This window comes from Garra rufa, chromosome 22 (genome assembly GCF_049309525.1).
Source record: "Garra rufa chromosome 22, GarRuf1.0, whole genome shotgun sequence".
Lineage (NCBI taxonomy): Eukaryota > Metazoa > Chordata > Actinopteri > Cypriniformes > Cyprinidae > Garra > Garra rufa.
In genome coordinates, this window is record NC_133382.1 from 3,155,305 (window position 1) to 3,174,678 (window position 19,374).

General features: G+C 30.2%; 1 protein-coding gene across 2 annotated transcripts in view; it reads right to left on the reverse strand.

The window, feature by feature from the left end:
• Nucleotides 1-19,374, reverse strand: part of usp22 (ubiquitin specific peptidase 22) — a 67,436-nt gene that overhangs the window by 40,301 nt on the left and 7,761 nt on the right. For both annotated transcript variants that reach the window (XM_073828095.1, XM_073828096.1), the window contains exon 2: nt 336-468. In XM_073828095.1, the coding sequence (XP_073684196.1) occupies nt 336-468 (133 nt within the window). The remainder of the gene's footprint in view (nt 1-335; nt 469-19,374) is intronic.

Here is a 19,374-nt window from a genome sequence, read left to right on the forward strand (position 1 = left end):
TATTAAGTTGTTAAAGTTTGATTAATTCAATTGATTAGACATGCTTTGAGCATTAAAATTTAATTAAAAAATAAAACTGATTATATAAGGCCTTAGTTTTGGTGCAAGTATAGCTTTACTTAATTAAACCAGAATATCTCAGTGTTCAGTATTCAATCCGCATCTCAAATCCTTCCTACACGTCCCTCTGTGACCGTGTCCAGTGTTTCTGTGCTCCATCTGAGTTGTAATTGCAGTGATTGTGAGTCGTGCTCATGTGCTCTATTTTCTGCTAATGACGTGAGTCCGTGTGGGAGAAGCAGAGCGGTGTGTGAGTGCGTCTGTGTGCATCTTACCTAGGTTGTGTCTCTTGTTTTTGGCGTGATCGTGGATGTGTTTCTTGCTGAAGCAGCCGAAGAACACACAATGGAGACAGGAGTGAAGTCGATTTAAATGAGCTCCACACATGTGACATATACATGACTTCGCCTAGAAAGAGAAGAGAGAGACGCAGGCGGTTAGTTGTGTATCACACTCAAACTAGTTGCTAGAAAGTCTGAATAACTAGTTAATTTGAGCACAGCAGTAAAATCTCATTGATTTTTTCAACATAAAAAATGCATAAAACATAAAATGCCTCTTAAGACATAGGAGTAACAATTGCTGCCATTCAAAAGATTAATAGGTGAATAACTTCAACATTTATTGCACAAAACTGATGCATTGATAGCTACAATATCAGCGCTTTAAAGAGATATGAATTTAAAAGACTTTAGTTTTTTTTGCATGTTGAATTGTACCTTTCTTTTCCATTTTAGCTGACCCATGCAAAAAGTTAACATATTTGAAGACTGTTTATGCAAGATTACCAAAATGTCATTATATCAATGAAAATTAAATTTAATGATTCTAAAAAAAATATTGGATTTAATATTAATAACCCTGCAAAAACTAATATGCAACCGAACTAGGCATGGGATGATAACCGGTTTCAAGGTTTACCGCGGTTTGAAAAAGTCACGGTTTCAAAACCGGAAACAAAAAAAGTTATACCGTTCCTACGATATGCGCATTTTCTGTGTCAAAGTGAAAGCGCAGGACTCCCTACTAGGTTGTGTGTGTGCGTCCCTGCAGAGAAAACAATGCAGCCCCTCCCCCACCGGTTAGTGCTCAGGCGCGTGTCTGTGTTTGTGCACGTGATCCACAGTCAGTGAGATTCAGCAGTAATATAAGTTCAGGACGGCCAAAGGAGGTGAACCCCCACAACACAGAGTGGGGAATAGCAGACTATATGTACTAATTTTACGTTTCTGTGAACTTTAGCACAACAATTAAGTTAAAGTGAAATCACGTCTTTGCTTTTAAGCCTTCTGTCACGTTAAAGGTGCAGTGTGTAGGTTTTGTGGCATCTAGCGGCGAGATTGTGAATTGCAGCAGAGTACCGCTCACCCCTCCCTTTACAGAACTACGGAAGCCGATACAGGATTTAAATCTCACCTTTTTTTTGACAGCAACGAATAGTGAGATTTCTTTTAAAATGTAATTTAAGGAATTATATTAACTTTATCATTCAATAAAACTATGTTATTGTGAATATTACTTGTTCATCATTGTGTCAGTGTTTTTTTCGCAAGCTGATTCTATGTTAATAAAAACATAATGGTTAATTAAGGTCTTTATGCACCCCTGAAAACATAGTTATTGCACCACTGTCTAGAGATCATCTTAAATATTACACGGGGCACCTTTAACACAAGTGACTGCAATTTAATTTAATTAAGAAGATTCAATTATTTATTTTAATTATTTTGCCTTCTGTTCCATGTTACAAAATGTTCTATATGTTTCCTAAAATAAAGTATACTGTAATCCGTTTGGGGAAAAAAAGGTTGTTTTTTTTACCCAGACATTTAAATGTAACATTGTAGAGCAGTGATTACAATACCGTAATACCGTGAAACCGTGATATTTTTATCCAAGGTTATCATACCGTCAGAATCTTATACCGGCCCATGCCTAAACCGAACATAATTTTTTTTTTAAATTAAACTAATTATATTACAAATATATAACTACTATAGAAATTGTATAGTATTAAATGATTTAATTAAATAAAAAAGATTTTACTACATAATATAAATAATTATATTATTAAATAATATTAAATAACTTAATCATTAAATAGAATATTTTAAAGTTAAAAAATAAATTATATACTGTACATAAGTTATTACTACATAATGTTTACATTATAATTTAAATAAAATTCTATAATATTTTTAATTAAGAAATACAATATTAAAAAATAAACAAATGACATACATTGTAAAGTGATTTATCACTACATAATACATTTTTATATTATAATACAAATAATGAACTATATTAAATTTAATATTTAATTATTAAATGATTTAATTATAAAATAAAATATTTTTAAAAAGTAAAAAAATAACTATATACATTTTAATAAGTGATTAATTACTACATAATATATTTTATATTATTTTATAAATAAATAACTATATTAAAAGTTATTATTTAATTAAACAATTATTATTGATTAACAGGTAAACATTTTTTATATATATATATATATAATTTGTGACAAATAAAAAAATATATTTTGTATATTATAATATAAACAAACTATAAAATATTACATATTATTAAATATTTTTAAAAAGTACTAAAATAAAAATAAGAGACACACATTATATTTATATTAGAATATAAAGTATATAATCATAAATTATTTAAATACAATATTTTTAAAAAGTAAAAAATATATATAAACATTTTATTAAGAGATACACACACACATATATATAGATTTTTTTGATTGTTTATTTTAGATCCTCAAGTAAACAGTCACTTATAAAGAAATTGCGAATCGATCTCATAAATATTGCTTTATTAAATATTGTTAATATTAATTTCACAATGGTCTCAATTTTTAATCCTAACATTGCACAATAAAAAAAACTAACTGCAACATTACATAAACAAGAATTGTTTATTATAAACTTTTTAACCATGCACATATAGTGCATATGAAATTTAGAAAAATTAAACGCATATATAAATAATTTTTAATAAACACGAAAAATATTGAGTTTTTTTCCCTCACTCAAGAAGCAGGTTCACTCGAACATGCATCACAGCAGAGAAGACGATTGCCATTTCCGTTTCATATCGACTTAAAATATTAATGCAAAAAAAATTAAACGCAAAAGAGGAAAAACTAGATTTAACTAGTCAACCTCAGTCAGACTACCAGATTTCATGCTTGAGTACCTACTGTAGTGTTGCTTTCAGATCCCGTGTTTAACAGTTCGCTCTGCTTTTACCTCCAGACTAGCTATTTTTGTAGAGACCCCATTTTCAGCTTCACATCTCGCCCTTCCTCTATTCCCCGATGACACCCAGCAGACAACTGAGAATAAGCATCATCCACCGCGTGAATGGAGCACCGGAGCGCTAAACGACAGGTGAGATGAGAACAGACACAACTGGAGCGCTGGCTTTCATTGCACTCGCTTTAATAAACAGCCAGCCTTCCCTACGAGCAAAGTCCAACGAGGGACACATGAAAAATGATGATAGAGACAAAAATGTTGGGTGAAATTGTGGTAATCTTCCAGTATTAAACCACCTTACGGTTTGTGTTATGTGCTCAACGGAGAGATAGAGAAAGAAAAAAGAAAAGGCCTTGTTTTGTCTGTCTTTCATCAGAGTAATTTGATCAGAGACGTGGAGGGAGACAGGCCTGCGGTAAGGTGAACTCTGCAAACATACGATAGTGTAAAAACACACACGACAGCACAGCAAACATCTTTATGGGATCACTAGAGCATGACAGCGCTATTACGGGTTTGGCAAGCTGCAATACAGCTAATATCATTAAGCTTTACAGCAATATGATAGTCAAAAGTTCTGGTCATGTTAGGATAGGGAAGCATAACGTTAACGCTTCATTTGACCCAGATCCACAGCTTCACCACGCCCAGATACTACAATGTGTCTCTACTACATTTCTGCAGTGTGTAGTATGCACTATGCATATGACCTGAGAGAATAGCAGAGCTGCCAAAATGTGACCCTGGATAAGGTCATAAGGGTACATTTTTAAGATTTATACATCATCTGAAATCTGAATAAATCAGCTTTTCATATGTTGAGATAGAACTTTTTGAAAATCTATAATCTGAGGGTGCAAAAAAAAAAAAAAAAATTGAAATATTGAGAAAATCGCAGAAAATTAAGTTCTTAGCAATGCATATTACTAATCAAAAATGAAAGTGCATGAAATACTGTACCGCACAATGCAATGTTTCTAGTGTGACAAAAGCCACAATTTAATATTTTTAACATTGCATGCATTAAATATAATCGTGCAACATGAGCATGTGAAAATGTGTTTGGAGCATGAAGCAATGCATAATGCATGCAGTTTCACATACTACTTTTAAAGAACGGTAGGCAGTAAACAGTACAAAACGCTATACAGTGAGGGCATTTCATTTGCATTCACTGAGATTTATACATCTGGAAGATGAGTGAATAAGCTTTCAATTTCTGTATTGTTTGTTAGGATAGGACAATATTTGGCTGAGATACAACTATTTGAAAATCTGGAATCTGAGGGTGCAAATTAAAAATTGTGTGACAAAAGACAATTTTATATTGTATTTTTAACATTGAATGCATTGAATATAATCGCTTTTATTAAATGTGCAACATGTAGTATGCACTACGCATATGATCTGTGGCAATAGCAGAGCTGACAAAATGTGACCCTGGACCACAAAACCAGTCATAAGGGTACATTTTTGAGATTTATACATCATCTGAAACCTAAATAAATAAGCTTTCCAGATAGGACAATATTTGGCTGATATACAACTATTTGAAAATCTGGAATCTAAGGGTGCAAAAAAATCTAAATACTGAGAAAATCACCTTTAAAGTTTTCCAAATTAAGTTCTTAGCAATGCATATTACCAATCAAAAATTACATTTTGATACATTTATGATAGGAAACTTACAAAAAATATTCATGGAACATAATCTTTACTTAATATCTTAATGATTTTTGGCTTAAAATAAACAATCCAATGTATTTTTGCCTATTGCTACAAATATACCCATGCTACTTAAGACTGGTTTTGTGGTCCAGGGTCACAAATGTGTGTTAGAGAACAGGGAATAGTGCATGAAAAACTGTACCACACAATGCAATGTTGCATATATTTAACAATAAAATTTAATCGCTTTTATTAAATGTCCAACATAAGCACGTGAAAATGCATACTGCATGCAGTTTCACATACTATTTTTTAAAAGAACAGTAAACAGTACAAAACGCTATCCAGTGAGAGCATTTCATTTGCATTCATTTAGATTTATACATCTGAGAGATAAATTAAAAAAAGATTTCAATTCTGTATGGTTTGGTAGGGTGAGATAGAACTGTGGATGCACCGAAATGAAAATTCCTGGTCGAAACTGAACAAAATTAAACACTGGGCTGAAGGTCAATTAGTGAACACGAACATGTTGTGTTTTTTTTTTTTTTTTTACCATTGCACAAATTTAAAAAGCCAAAATGTGCTTTCTATAGTTTTGCTGTGCTTTTCTAAAAAAGAAAAATCATTTACAAAACAATTGAAAAATATTTAACACTGAACATTTTTAACATTCTAGTAGACATTATAGCCTACCAACAAAGTTAAAATTAATAAGTTAGTCAAATAATATTCTTTGGCTATTTTTAAGACCCCCTTCTTAAATCAGACAAGTGTTTTTAATGTACAAATGAATGCAGCCTTGCTGAGCAAAGGAAAATGTTAGAATAAATGTATTAATAGAGCTGTTGCAATGATTTTTATCATTATTTTTTGATACTTTATTTTATTTTACAGAGCAACAGTAAAATTACAATACTAACATTTATGAATGTTGATTTTTGTTTTGGTGGAAACCCGCAAGAAGACCTCAGTCCTACTTTTTGCTGACAGCAGCAGATTTCTGAATGAACCCTGGTTAAGGAGCTGCTGCAGCGCTGTCAGAATAAATACAACTGGTGCGTGTATTAGATGGCATAACGTTCTGCAGTTTATTTACTAATGGATGATTTCCGTCATCACAGTAACCTTTCTCTTCTCAGGGAAGACATGCGATGCGCTTCTAAACAGTCTCGTTCTGTTGGTGCTTTCTCAGACAGTTTTAAATGCTTCCACACTGTCGACATGTTTGCTGCGTTAGTGCACGCCTCTATTTGATTGTGTCACGTCATTGTTCCCTATAATTAATTCTGCCCTTTTTTGGCCAAACAATTTCGGTTGCTGAACATTCGGTGCATCCCCAGATTGAAGGTTAAAAATGCAGTTTCAGTGCAGCTTTAAAGAGCTTATCTAGCAAAACGATCGGACAATTTCTTAAATTAATTTTTATACACTTTTTAACCACGCGTGTCTTGTCAAGCTCTGCGTGAACTCTGTGTATACCGATTCAAGACAGTTAGGGTATGTCGAAAAATTCCTATCTTATGTTCTCCTTTAACTTCAAAATCGTCCTACATCGCAGTTTTTGTAAAGGGTGTTTGATGATCTTTGCACGTTCACTTTGTAAACACTGGGTTTGTACTTCTGCAGCAATGCAGTGAGAGCATTTCATCTGCATTCACAAATTACTTTGTGCAAATATGAAACATTTTTTGGGAGCACCAGTGATATTCAACACCAGATGATGTTATATGTGACCCTGGACCACAAAATCAGTCATAAGAGTCTATTTATGTATGGTTTGTTTGGATAGGACAATATTTGGCTGAGATGCAACTAGGAATCTAGGAGAAATTAGAAGAAATTTACTAAATATCTTCATGGAACATGATCTTTACTTAATATCACAATGATTTTTGGCATAAAAGAAAAAGCGATAATTTTGACCCATATAATGTATTTTTGGCTATTGCTACAAATATACCTGTGCTACTTCAGTTTAAGTTAAGTTTACTTAAGTGCTACTATTTTTGTGGTCCAGGCTCACACATAAGACACTGATAATTTCTTTAATAATTAAAATATCTCTGATATTAGAATATTACAACACATACGTTTGACTAAAGTGTATAATTTTTGTTTTGTTTTCGTTTGTTTGGGGTTCTCTTTTGTAACGATGGCACAGGTTGGACAGAACATAATACATATGCATTAACTTAAAATATATATTTTAAATGCATTTTCGATCTTATTGTAAACAATTCATCTGTGAATATTTACAATTTTAAAAAAAAAAGGAAAAAAGAAAAAATATGTGTACAGATGACCCCAGTTCAGAGATCAGTGAAAATGACTAAAAACATGGTATTATGCATGTCGTCCTAAACCCTGCCCCTGCATACAAAACTGAAGCCACGCCCACATCTCAACATCCAATCAACAACCAATGCACAAAACCAAGCTCCGCCCTACTACACTGGAATTCAAGTCACAAAAAGACTTGTTGAAAAGATCTGTTGCTACTTCCAATTCATTGTGACTTTAATGTAAACAGTGGAAATGGTAAATGTATATGGATCAAAAATAAAAACGAACCTTATATGCAAGCCATGTATCACACTGTAATCAGATGCAAGTTTGCTACTGCATAAAACGTGTTTTTGATCTACATACACGTGCTGTAAACCCAACACTAGTGTTTCATTCTGAACATCTGACTCTCCACGGCTCTTGCTCAAGCTCTACACACTTCATTTGTTCTTTGTATCTACATCTCCTCCTTCATCCTCTGATGTCTCCTACTCTCTCTCTCTCTCTCTCTCGTCCTACACGGAGAGCATCTCTGTGCTGTCAGCAGGTCTTCTCCACTCGCTCTCTCCTGCTGGTGTTAATGCTGTAATGTTGAATGAGATGGTGCATTGATCCGGACCTCATCTGAGACGGGGGTGTGGGGCTGAAGAACAAGGCAAGGAGGATCAGCTTCCTCCTACAAGACCCACTGCAGGATCCACATTCATGAACGCACACACAGGCTATTTTTGCAGCTCGCTGGCATACATTTGTAACAGAAAACCCTTAAAATGGCAAAGAGGCAGCACATGCCTGCAGTCACCTGCAAGGGAAAATATATAAAAAAATAAAATAAATAAATAAATAAATAATAAGATTCAAAATATTAAAAAAAAGAAACAGGAGGGACAGATAAACAAACAAACAAAAAAATAATGCAAATAATAATGCAAAATAAACATAGGAAGAATATAAAACAAAAAGTGTTAAATAAAATAGAACAAATAAAGATTACAAATGTAAAAACATATACACAATTGGAAGGATAAATAAAACAAAAAATAAAAATTTAAATAATTAGGAGGAATAAATGAAAACAAAACAAAGGGTCAAAGGATGGATATATATAAAAAAAATAAAATAAAATATAAACTAGAACAAAAAAAAAAAAAAAAAAAAAATAGGCATACATAAAATAAAAAAATAATTAAAACAAATATTAAAACAACAAATAAAAACAAAATTTAACTGTAATACGAGGGATAAATAAAAAAGTAAAAAATAGGGATAAATGAAAATTAGAAATTAATTTAAATAAATAGGCCAGAAAGAGGAGGTATAAATGAAAATAAAATATAAAATAAATAAAAAAACTAAACAGACATAAATAAAAAATAATAATAATGAATTAAAAAACAGCATAAATAATAAAATAAATAAAAAAGGAATAAATGAAAAAATTTAAATAAACAGACATAAATAATAGGACAGAACTAGGAGGTATAAATGAAATATAAAATAGAATAATAATCAAAAACATTAAAAAAAAATGCATAACTAAAAAATAATTAAAATAAATTAAAAACCAGCATAAATAAAAATAAAACAATATAACTCATAGGAGGGATAAATAAAAACAAAGTAAACGAAAATTGGAGTAAATGAAAATTAAAAATTAGCTTTAATGAAATAGGGCAGAAATAGGAGGTATAAATAAAAATAAAAAATATATAAAATAGAATAACAATAACAAAGGCAAAATAAATCAAATAAATAATGCATAAAGAAACAGCATGAATAATAACAACATAACTTTAATTGAAAGATAAATAAAGTAAAAAAGGAATAATTTAAAATTGACAATTACTTTAAAATAGGGCAGAAATAAGAGGTATAAAAAATAGAAAAATATTTTAATAAATAATATTAAAAAACAGGCATAAATAAACAATAATTACAAAAATGTTTTATTAAAATAGAGCATAAATAAAACAAAACAATGTAACTATAATAGGAGGGATAAATAAAAACAAAGTAATAAACAGGAATAAATGCAAATAAATAAAATTGGACAGAAATAGGAGGTATAAAATAAAGAGAAAATAGAAAATATAAAGTAGAATAACAGTAAATAAAAAAAAATAATAAGCCTTATTGAAAAATTTAAATAATGAATTGAAAGGCATCATAAATAAAAACAAAACATAACTATAACAGGAGGGATAAATAAAGTAAAAAAGGAACAAATGAAAAATAAACAATTTAAATAAAATAGGACAGAAATAGGAGGTATTAAATATATAAATTAAATAAAAAATAAATATACAACAGAATAACAGTAAATATATATAAAAAAAGCATTGATAAAAAATTTAATTAAATTAAAAAACAATAACTATAATAGGAGGGTTAAAAAAAATTTAAAAATAGGAATAAATGACTTTTTTTTAAATAAAATATGACAGAAATAGGAGGTATACATTAAATATAAAATAAAAAAACAGGCATTAATAAAAAAAAATAAAAACCATCATAGAAAAAAAACTAACTATAATGAGAGGGATAAATAAAAACAAAATAAAAAAGACGGAATAAATTAAATAAAATAGGGCAGAAATGGTGGGTATAAATAAAATTGTAATAAAAACCATATATAAAATAGAAAAACAATAAATAAACTTAAATACATAAAATAGGCATTAATATAAAAATAACGAATTAAAAACCATCATAAAACCAGAAAAAGCAAGCATCCACATAACAGATTTTAATCATCGCTAAGGATGCGCAACAATTTTTTATTTAACCAACTAGTTCGTGGACTGACTAGCTGATTTAGGGCTTGGTAAAATGATTGATTCTCTAATAAATAGAGATCTTTATTTAAATGATCCAGACAATGATTCATAAAAATCCCAATATCAATCTCTTATCCAGGGCCTATTTAGTAACCGTGTGAAAGTGTATTTAAACAACACGGACCGTCCCACTAAACAAACTCAATCAACTGCACATATACTTTAAGGAAACATACAATGCAACCAGTGTAGCCTGATTCAAAAACAAGTGAGTCATGACTCAACTGAGCTGAATCATTTTAGTGAACTGCAAACAAATGAATCAGAATCAGAACTGAATTCCAGGACTGGTTTTGGGGCGGATGACATCAGCTTCTCCGAGCGGACGGAGAGAAGGGCTCCTCTGTTACGCTGCGGAAACCAGACCATGATGCTGACTCAATAAAACAGGCATCAAAAGAGAGCGAGAGTCCAGCTCCAGTCGCTCTGATTGGACGGATCCAGCGTGACCAGCAACAAAGCAGCACTGTCATCCTGCGACTCACATATGAATCAACAGATACTGAGAGGAGCTGGATGGATCCGGTGCCGTTTTTCCACTTGTGTCAGACAGATCTGGTCACTGAAGCATATTTTAAGTCACCATGCTTATTAGGCAAGCGCCCCTCTCTGACCAATGGGACCAAAATGCCACTCAAAATGTAAAGCAACAAATTTCTCAATTAATAATAATAAAAAGGTAATTTGAGGTCAAAAGGGTTTTCAGTTTTAATAGGAATGTACCAAAAAGAAAAATTAAATAATAATAATAAATAAATAAAAAAAACTCAATTTGAGGCCAAAGGGTTTTTTTCCATTTTCAATAGGGATGCATCAAAATAAAATAAAAAAATAAAAAATTGAATTAAAGATAACAAAATTATAAAATGAAATAAATATTATAAAAAGAAATTCAAATAGAAAATGAAAATAATAATAATAATAATAATAATAATAATAATAAATATTATAAAAATAAAATAATATAATTAAAATACAATAGAAATAACATAAAAAGCTGATTTAGAGATAAAATATTATTAAAATAAAATACTAAATGAAATAAAATATAAAATGAAAATATTAAATAAAACAATGAAATAAAAATCTAATAAAAGTATCAAAAAAAAAAAAATACAAAATGAAAAAACATAAAAGTAAAATAAATAAAATTTAAATACAAATGGAAAAAAATAAAATGCTAAATTAAATAAGATATAAAAATAAAATAAAATAAAATTATAAAAATAAAATAACTATAAAACAAAAAACTAGATGAAATAAAAATGCAATAAAAGATAAAAATTAAAATGAAAAAAAAAAAAAATAAAACAAAGAAATAAAAATCTAATAAAAGTATCATAAAAAAAAAAAACTGAAATAGTTTATAATGGTCAAAGTGTGCCTATATTGTGCCAAATATTAGTTTTCATATTGAAGTGCTAAATTAGCAGCATTGATAAATAAATTAGTATGCATTTTAGATTTTATCTATCATTTTAATGTTAAAGTTTTAGCAATTTTGTGTTTTTTTTTTTCATTTTTATTAGTTTGAGTCCATTAAGAAACAAGAAAAAAAATGTCTACAGTTTTACAAGTTTTTATTTTATAACTTAAACTGGTCAAAAATAACAAATAATGCCCTAAAATATATTTAAATAATAAATAAATAAAATAAATTTATTTATATATAAACACACATATCCACACACCTGTTTTTAAAAAAAATAATTATGTATTTTATTTCTTTGTCTTTTATTTTATCTTCTATTTTCAATTATTTCATATAAATAAAATGTTATTATTTTTATTTTTTTAATAAAAATTATTTGAAAGACCTTGTTTAGGGTAACAATGCATGTATTATTAATTTAATAATTAGTGAATAAACCAATATCTCAATATTCTAATTTAGACTCTAAATAATTTTATAAACATTTTAAATAGGTGTAACATATATTCTGTGTTTTTGACCTAGGAATATGAGCTAGATAAAGCTCAATAGCCCCAGTGATGGGCCTCGACTATATAAACCAGCTTCGACCCGCCAATCACGTCGGCCCTCGCAGTTTCTGCGGCAACCGAACATCCAATCGGCGGCTCGCCGCTGTGTTTCCAAGATCACAAGTGTAGTAGGAGGCATGTGGGTGATGAGGAGAATCAAGGGAGGCAAGAGACATGAAAGAGGAGAAACAAAAACGAGACACAGAGAGGGAACGGCGCTGATGATAAAGGATGGATGACAGTTCAAACACATGCAGATGAGGGATGTGAACGCCTCTAAGCTGCCTGGACTGCGATAAGCCTGATAGAGGCTAAATAAACCAGATCAGCTGCAAGAAAGAGAGCAGCATGTGAGCCATGCTAAAAAGCTGAAGGCTGCACCACAATGCAATTAGAGGAGAGGGCCTGTCAATTACCCAGAGTCCCCTTCTGCTGAAGGAATGCTTCTGAATGGGAAGGACGTTCACGGCGCGCAGAGCGTCATTACACTTAATCTCACAGACTAGCCCTTCTCTGCAATTAAAACACTCATTAAGAGCTGCAGCGGAGACATAGAGGAACTCTAGCTACTCAAGATACTGCTGAAGTCATTAAAATTACTTGAAAATAATAAATGAAATTACAAATATTGATAATTCTGAAATAAAAGAGAAAAATCCAGTCATAAAAAAAAAAATGGAATTTGCTGTATAACGCGGAAAGTCCCGAAATTTGGCCAATTTTGGATGAATAAATCAAAAGTAAGAAATAAGAGAAATAAGAGTTTGGTTTAGCTTGAAGAAATTGTAACAAAAATATAATATTAATGCAGCGGTTCTCAACTGGTTTGGCCATGGGACCCACATTTTTACATGGTCATCAAGCCGCGACCCAAATTTTTAGGAACTATAATATAATTTTAGGAATTATAATTAATTTTTATTTATTTGTTAACGTACACAAGTAGTGACCCACCAGTTGAGAAACACTGTAATAATGTAATTATAGCACTACTACTAATAATACAATTATTATTAAAACATAATTTAAAGGAACGTTTCCCATAAAAATACTTCTTCACTGCAACCCATCAAAATAAAAGCTTGAAGAAATTGTGACAGAAATATAATACTCAATGTAATGATAGCACTACTACTGTTAATAAAATTATTATTAAAACAATTTAACATTTAGCAGAAAAATTTGTTTTTCACAGCAACCCGCCAAATTAAAAGTTTACCTTGAAGAAATTGTGACAGAAATAATGACAGTACTATTACTACTAATAAAATGAATAATTAAAACATTATTTTTAAGGAATATTTACCAAAATTATTATACAAAAAATAAAAAAGAAAGAAAATAAAAACATTAAGAGCTGCAGCAGTGACACAGAAGAACTCTAGCAACTCAAGATACTGCTGAAGTCATTAAAATTACTTAAAAATAATACATGAAATTACAAATATTGATAATTCTGAAATAAAAGAGAAAAAAAATTTGGAATTTGCTGTGGAAGGTCACGAAATTTGCCCAGTTTTGGATGAATAAATCAAAAGTAAGAAATAAGAGTTTGGTTTAGCTTGAAGAAATTGTGACAGAAATAATGATAGTACTTTTACTACTATTAACATTCATTTTAAGGAATATTTACCAGAAAAACTGTTTACCAGAATTTATTTACCAGGAAAATGTAAATAGGTTACACAACACAGTACTTCTAAAATAAATAAATAAAATAAAAACACATTAAGAGCTGCAGCAGAGACACAGAAGAACTCTAGCAACTCAAGATGCTGCTGAAGTAATTAAAATTACTTTAAAATAAATGAAATTAAAAATATTGATAATTCTGAAATAAAAGGGAAAAAAAGAACAAAGTTATTATATTATTAATAATTATTATTACATTAATTTATTATTCAAAAACAGGTTTTCCAACTGACATAGGATCCTATGAAATTAATTATATTTTTTTCAATTGCCGTTTTATTTTATTTTTTTACTTCAATTTTTTTTTTCAAATTTCATCTGTTTTTTAATTTTTCTGGATTTTTTGTTTTAATTCTTATAGACTGTTAAATTACATTTTATTAATCAAAAGCACATCTACTTAATTAAAATCATGAAACTTATATTAAACAGCAATTTATTAAAAGTTGAACAAAAAAATTAAGGCATTTTTAAGGCCCTATGAAATACGTTTCATTTTTTGGTTTTAGTTTTTTCCAGTTTTATTTTTGACCAAATTCTGTTTTCCATTAATTTTTCTGTATCCCATTTTAATGGCTTCAATAAATAATACTAATCAAAAGCAGCTCTAATTAATCTATATTATTTAAAAAAAAATCTATTATTAGTTTATTTATTTATTCCCAGAAATACTGTGTCGTGTATTTACATTTTTCTGCTAAACAAATTCTGGTTAATACTCCTTTAAAGAAAATGTTTTAACAATAATGTAATGATAATTATATTAGAAGCAAGTAAAGTAAATAGTACTAAGTAATATTTATGTCAATGTTTCTTCAAGTTAATAACTTTTTATCTGACGGGTTTCTGTGCGATATGATGATAGTTTTTCACAAAAGAAACAGTAAAATGCTCATTTCGGAGCAGTTCTAGCGATTAGGTTCACTTTTTCAAATATAAATAAAGACACTGAATTGTTTGGATGAATATAAATAAATGTTTGAATATTTTTCTTAACACAACTGACCACAAAAGCTCTGTCTGCCAAACAAAATGTATACAATAAACAAAAATACTACTAAACCAGCTGAGCTGCTTCAACGCTACTGAAAAATGCATTTTGTCAAAGTAAGATGAGTAGCGTCTACTTCTTGTTTATTAGTCCAACAATGTTCAGCAGTCTGCGGTATAGCCTTGAATGTAATCTTTAATGCATGTGGAACAGAGCCACCCTCCTCCGCCGCACGCTAAAAACCCGAGAACAAAACATCCTGGGATAAAGATGATCAAACGATCTCGATTCGTATTCAAGTCACAAAAGCGGTGTTTAAGCATTTGTAAGGCTATGAATTATGAGCCGGTAAAACCGTAGCGAAACACGAGTCCTTTATCTTCCTCCTTGAGTCACATTGCCGCTTCTCCTCCGTCTTCCTGATTTAAAACATCCTCAACGCCTCGAGAAACTCCTCGGAGGCCTGCTGTCGAGCGTTTCGGACTCTGGAGGGACGTGCGGACCGTGTGGGACCCTATTTATTAAACGCAGGCGTGTATCGATATGACAAACGGCCCAATGGTTCAATTAATTATTGATGGCGAGCTGGAAGCCCGTATAACTTCACATGCAGAATAGATGTGGAACAGCCGCCCTATAAAAACAGTTTTTAATGGTAAATGAAGACCATACGGGTAATTGGACAAGCTTCAGCGCAGGCCCGTGTTAATCACTGCCACGGCTTCGAGGAACTTTCCTTGTGCAATTTTTCAAAAGGAAGCTGGTTTCTAGGCCCTCAGACTAATGGCTATTCTAACGCTGATGGGTTGTTGGCAAACAATGTATGAAATGCTCATTAGTTAAACATAATGGACAGAAATGAATAGTGTACTTTCATCATCATGTTTTCAGAGGCCCTATGTACATCTTAACATGTCTATGTTTAGTCTCTGGATGGTGGGAAGTGTCTTTGGTTTTCATTACTACACTAAAGACAATAAAAGTGAATTACAAAAACAATAATAATGTTTTACTTTTAATACTTCACTTTTTTATTCTAAAACTATTGAAATTGGTATTTAAAAAAAGAAAAAAAATATTAAATATTAATTTTGTATTTACTTGAGTATTTTTCTGACTCAAAACATCAATAAAAACATTAAGCATCATATTTAATATTATATAATTAATATTATTATTTTGTGTGTGTGTGTATATATATATATATATATATATATATATATATAAATAAAATTAGTATTTTTATTACACTTTTTAAAATATTCTATCAATACATTTAGATATTATTTATTCAAAATTATTTTCATAAAAAAATTCTTTAATAGATTAAAAAATAAATTAATAAATTACATACAAAATAAATAAATTACATGCTCTGCAACAGTTTGATTTCAGCCAAGAAAAAAATAAATAATTAAAAATATGATGGATTTAAAAAATAATAATAAGTAAATAAATCAATCAATCAATCATTTTGCATAATACCAAAATGCCACTGGTCTGTACCAATACCAGTGAAATAAATTAGTATTTGATGACTAAATATTCCATAAATACATTTAGATATTTGATTTATTATTTTCATATTTTATATAAAACACACATACATATACATATATTTTCTTACCTTTTATTAATAGATATATTATATATTAAATAACATTACATTCACTACAGTCTGATTTCAGCAAAAAAAGTTAAATATTCTAAATATATTTCGATATTTTTATTTATTATTTTATTTTCATATTGTATAATGTATATAAACCTATTATTTTTTACTTATACATATTAATAGATTACTATACACATTAAACAAAATTACATGCACAGCAACATTTAAATTTCAGTCAAAAATACAAGATTAAAAATACTAAATATTTTAAAAAACTAATAACTTAAAATAATTTCTGCAGAATTTTTAATACCAAAAATAATACCAACATTTTTATATTTTAAATACACTATTACAAACATTATATCTAAATACATCCAATCATAATAAATATATACCCATACATACACTCTCTCTCACACACACACACACACACACACACACACACAAATTTATACCCTCAAACATATGTAACCAATTATTATAATCATCATTACTATTATTATTGCACTTTAAATGTGCTGTTTGCCGTTGTCTGTGATGCATCAGTACAAATCACACTACAAATGCAATGTGCTGTACCTCCAAATGTGATTTCAGTGATCAGATCAAAAAGCGATTTAGTCCTGCTTACACCGTTAGTTATCTCTGCCCACTTCAGAGACGATCCGAGGAAGAAAGCAGGCGTAAACCGGGCCTGAGATGCGAAGCCAAGCTTAGGTGAATACAAGCACATACAATAAATAAATTAAAACACCCGCGGGCATCTCTGCATACGTAATGAATGATCTGTTCACTTGCTGTTTGAGCAAAGCAAACATGGCTCTCTACGTGAAACTCATAAAGCAGCTCAGCAGGGATCGCTTGGGTAAAACAGAACGAGACGTCAGGTGTCTCTAGCGCTCATCACATGGTATAACAGCTCCTGTATTTATAGTAAGTCACAAGAATGCTGGTGAAAATACAAAAACGCAATCGCAAGCTTATTTTTGATTGAGGACTGAGGGAGACTGGGACGGAAAGCATCCAGAATAATTCATGTAATCTGACTCACTACACAACAAACGCTCCTCAGTTGTGCCGACTTAAAATACTACAGCTAATAATACTGCGTTCAACGGCGTCTACACACTTTAGTGAAACCACAAATGTAATCTGAACCCAGTCTGCTAGATGTAAACGATGGGCTGTGTCATTTTCAGCATATTTCTGACAAGAACCGCCCACTTAGATGAGACGGCTTGATTGACAAGTGAAGCGACCAATCACTGGTTGCTGTGTTTGTGTGACATTCACAGCAGGTAAAAAAAGAGCTGGTAAATTGTTAATTGCTTTTTTTTTTTTTTTTTTTTAATTGAACCATTTTAGCTTTTGCAATACAATATGATGGGATTTATTTATACATTTTTACGAGTAATTTTGTTTTTCTCCGAACAGTGCATTTTTCAATGCTGTAAAGTGTCAATTCTATAGATAATCTCATTTTGTTTGAACATTTGTTGCTATGCAATCAATTTAATAACTGCAATCCTAAATCTAACAGAAGTAGTTATTCTGAATTGAAGCTTGTGGTTTATGCAAATGCTGTTTTTTTTTTATGAGCAATATGCATCCAATGGTCAGTGACCATTTAGATTTTTTAATGCTGTAAAGTGTCATTTCTATTAAACAAACTTTAGTTTGATTATTTTGTCTAATTGCAACCCTAAACCGAACAGACATGATGTTTTCTGGGGCTGCCCTTGACAAAGATTTTTTTGGTCAACTAGTAGTCGTTCTTTTTAAGCATTACTCGATTATTAGTCGCACATTTATTAACTAACCATAAAAAAATCATAATAATGAGCCTTTAATTGCCTACTTTGCCCACAGTGCACCTGCAGATATAATAATTATAAATGTGTAAGGAAAAAACAGCAAGGAGACAGCACTAACGTTTTAATAATTGTTTTAAGTTCATTTAAAAGTAGACATTTCCCTCTTTATAAATATATATTTTTTGTCTTTAAGGTACGTATACACATAGTTTCGAAGTTTCGCTCCCAAGACGGCAGAAAGCACATTCACATTCGAAAGATGTATTACTTTTATCTGTATGCAAAAAATGACGGAGCATTTTAAGTGCAAGTGATTGCACAGGGCTCTAAACTCTGACAGACACTTCAATAGTGGACATATTTCACATATCGTCCGTCACAGACTGCGTGACTTTCTGCAACTAAACGCATTTTGTCTGAACATTTCTTGGTCCACATTAAATTTTAAATGTGCAATCTTAAAGCTAAAAGAAACAGAAAGTGATATTTTTATGATAAAATAACTGTAAATCGCAAGTAAGTCAATCTGAATTGAAGCTGAATTGAATTTTTGCAAATGCTTCCCAATTCTATGAGAAAGAAGCATCAATGCGATGCATTTTGGATTTTTCACTGCTGTAAAATAACGTTTCTATTGAAAAAAAAAAACTAATTTTGTTTGATTATTTGTTGTTAGACATTAAATTTAATAACTGCATCCCTACACCTGAAAGACGTAGTGATGTTTTTATATTTATTTTAAATGTGCGCTTTTAGTTTGTTTAAGCCGATTCATCTCATAAAAAAAGGGTTAAAATTTGCAATGTTAAATCTAACAGAAACAGAAAGTGATATTTTTATGATAAAAAAATAACTGTAAATCGCAAGCAAGTCAATCTGAATTGAAGCTGACTTGATTTTTTGCAAATGGTCAGTGATGCATTTTGCATTTTTCAATGCTGTAAAGTGTCATTTCTACAAATAAAACTCATTTGTTTGAACATTTGTTGTTGGATAATAAATTGAAAACCAGGGCCGATGATTTGGTTCAAAAACATTTGGTGTTATACTGGTTGAAAGTCTCTTTAGATCCCGAAAGCAATTACTAAGTTAAGTGTATTTTTTTGCTTTATATTTTGTAAAACCTATCCGAAGTAATGATATT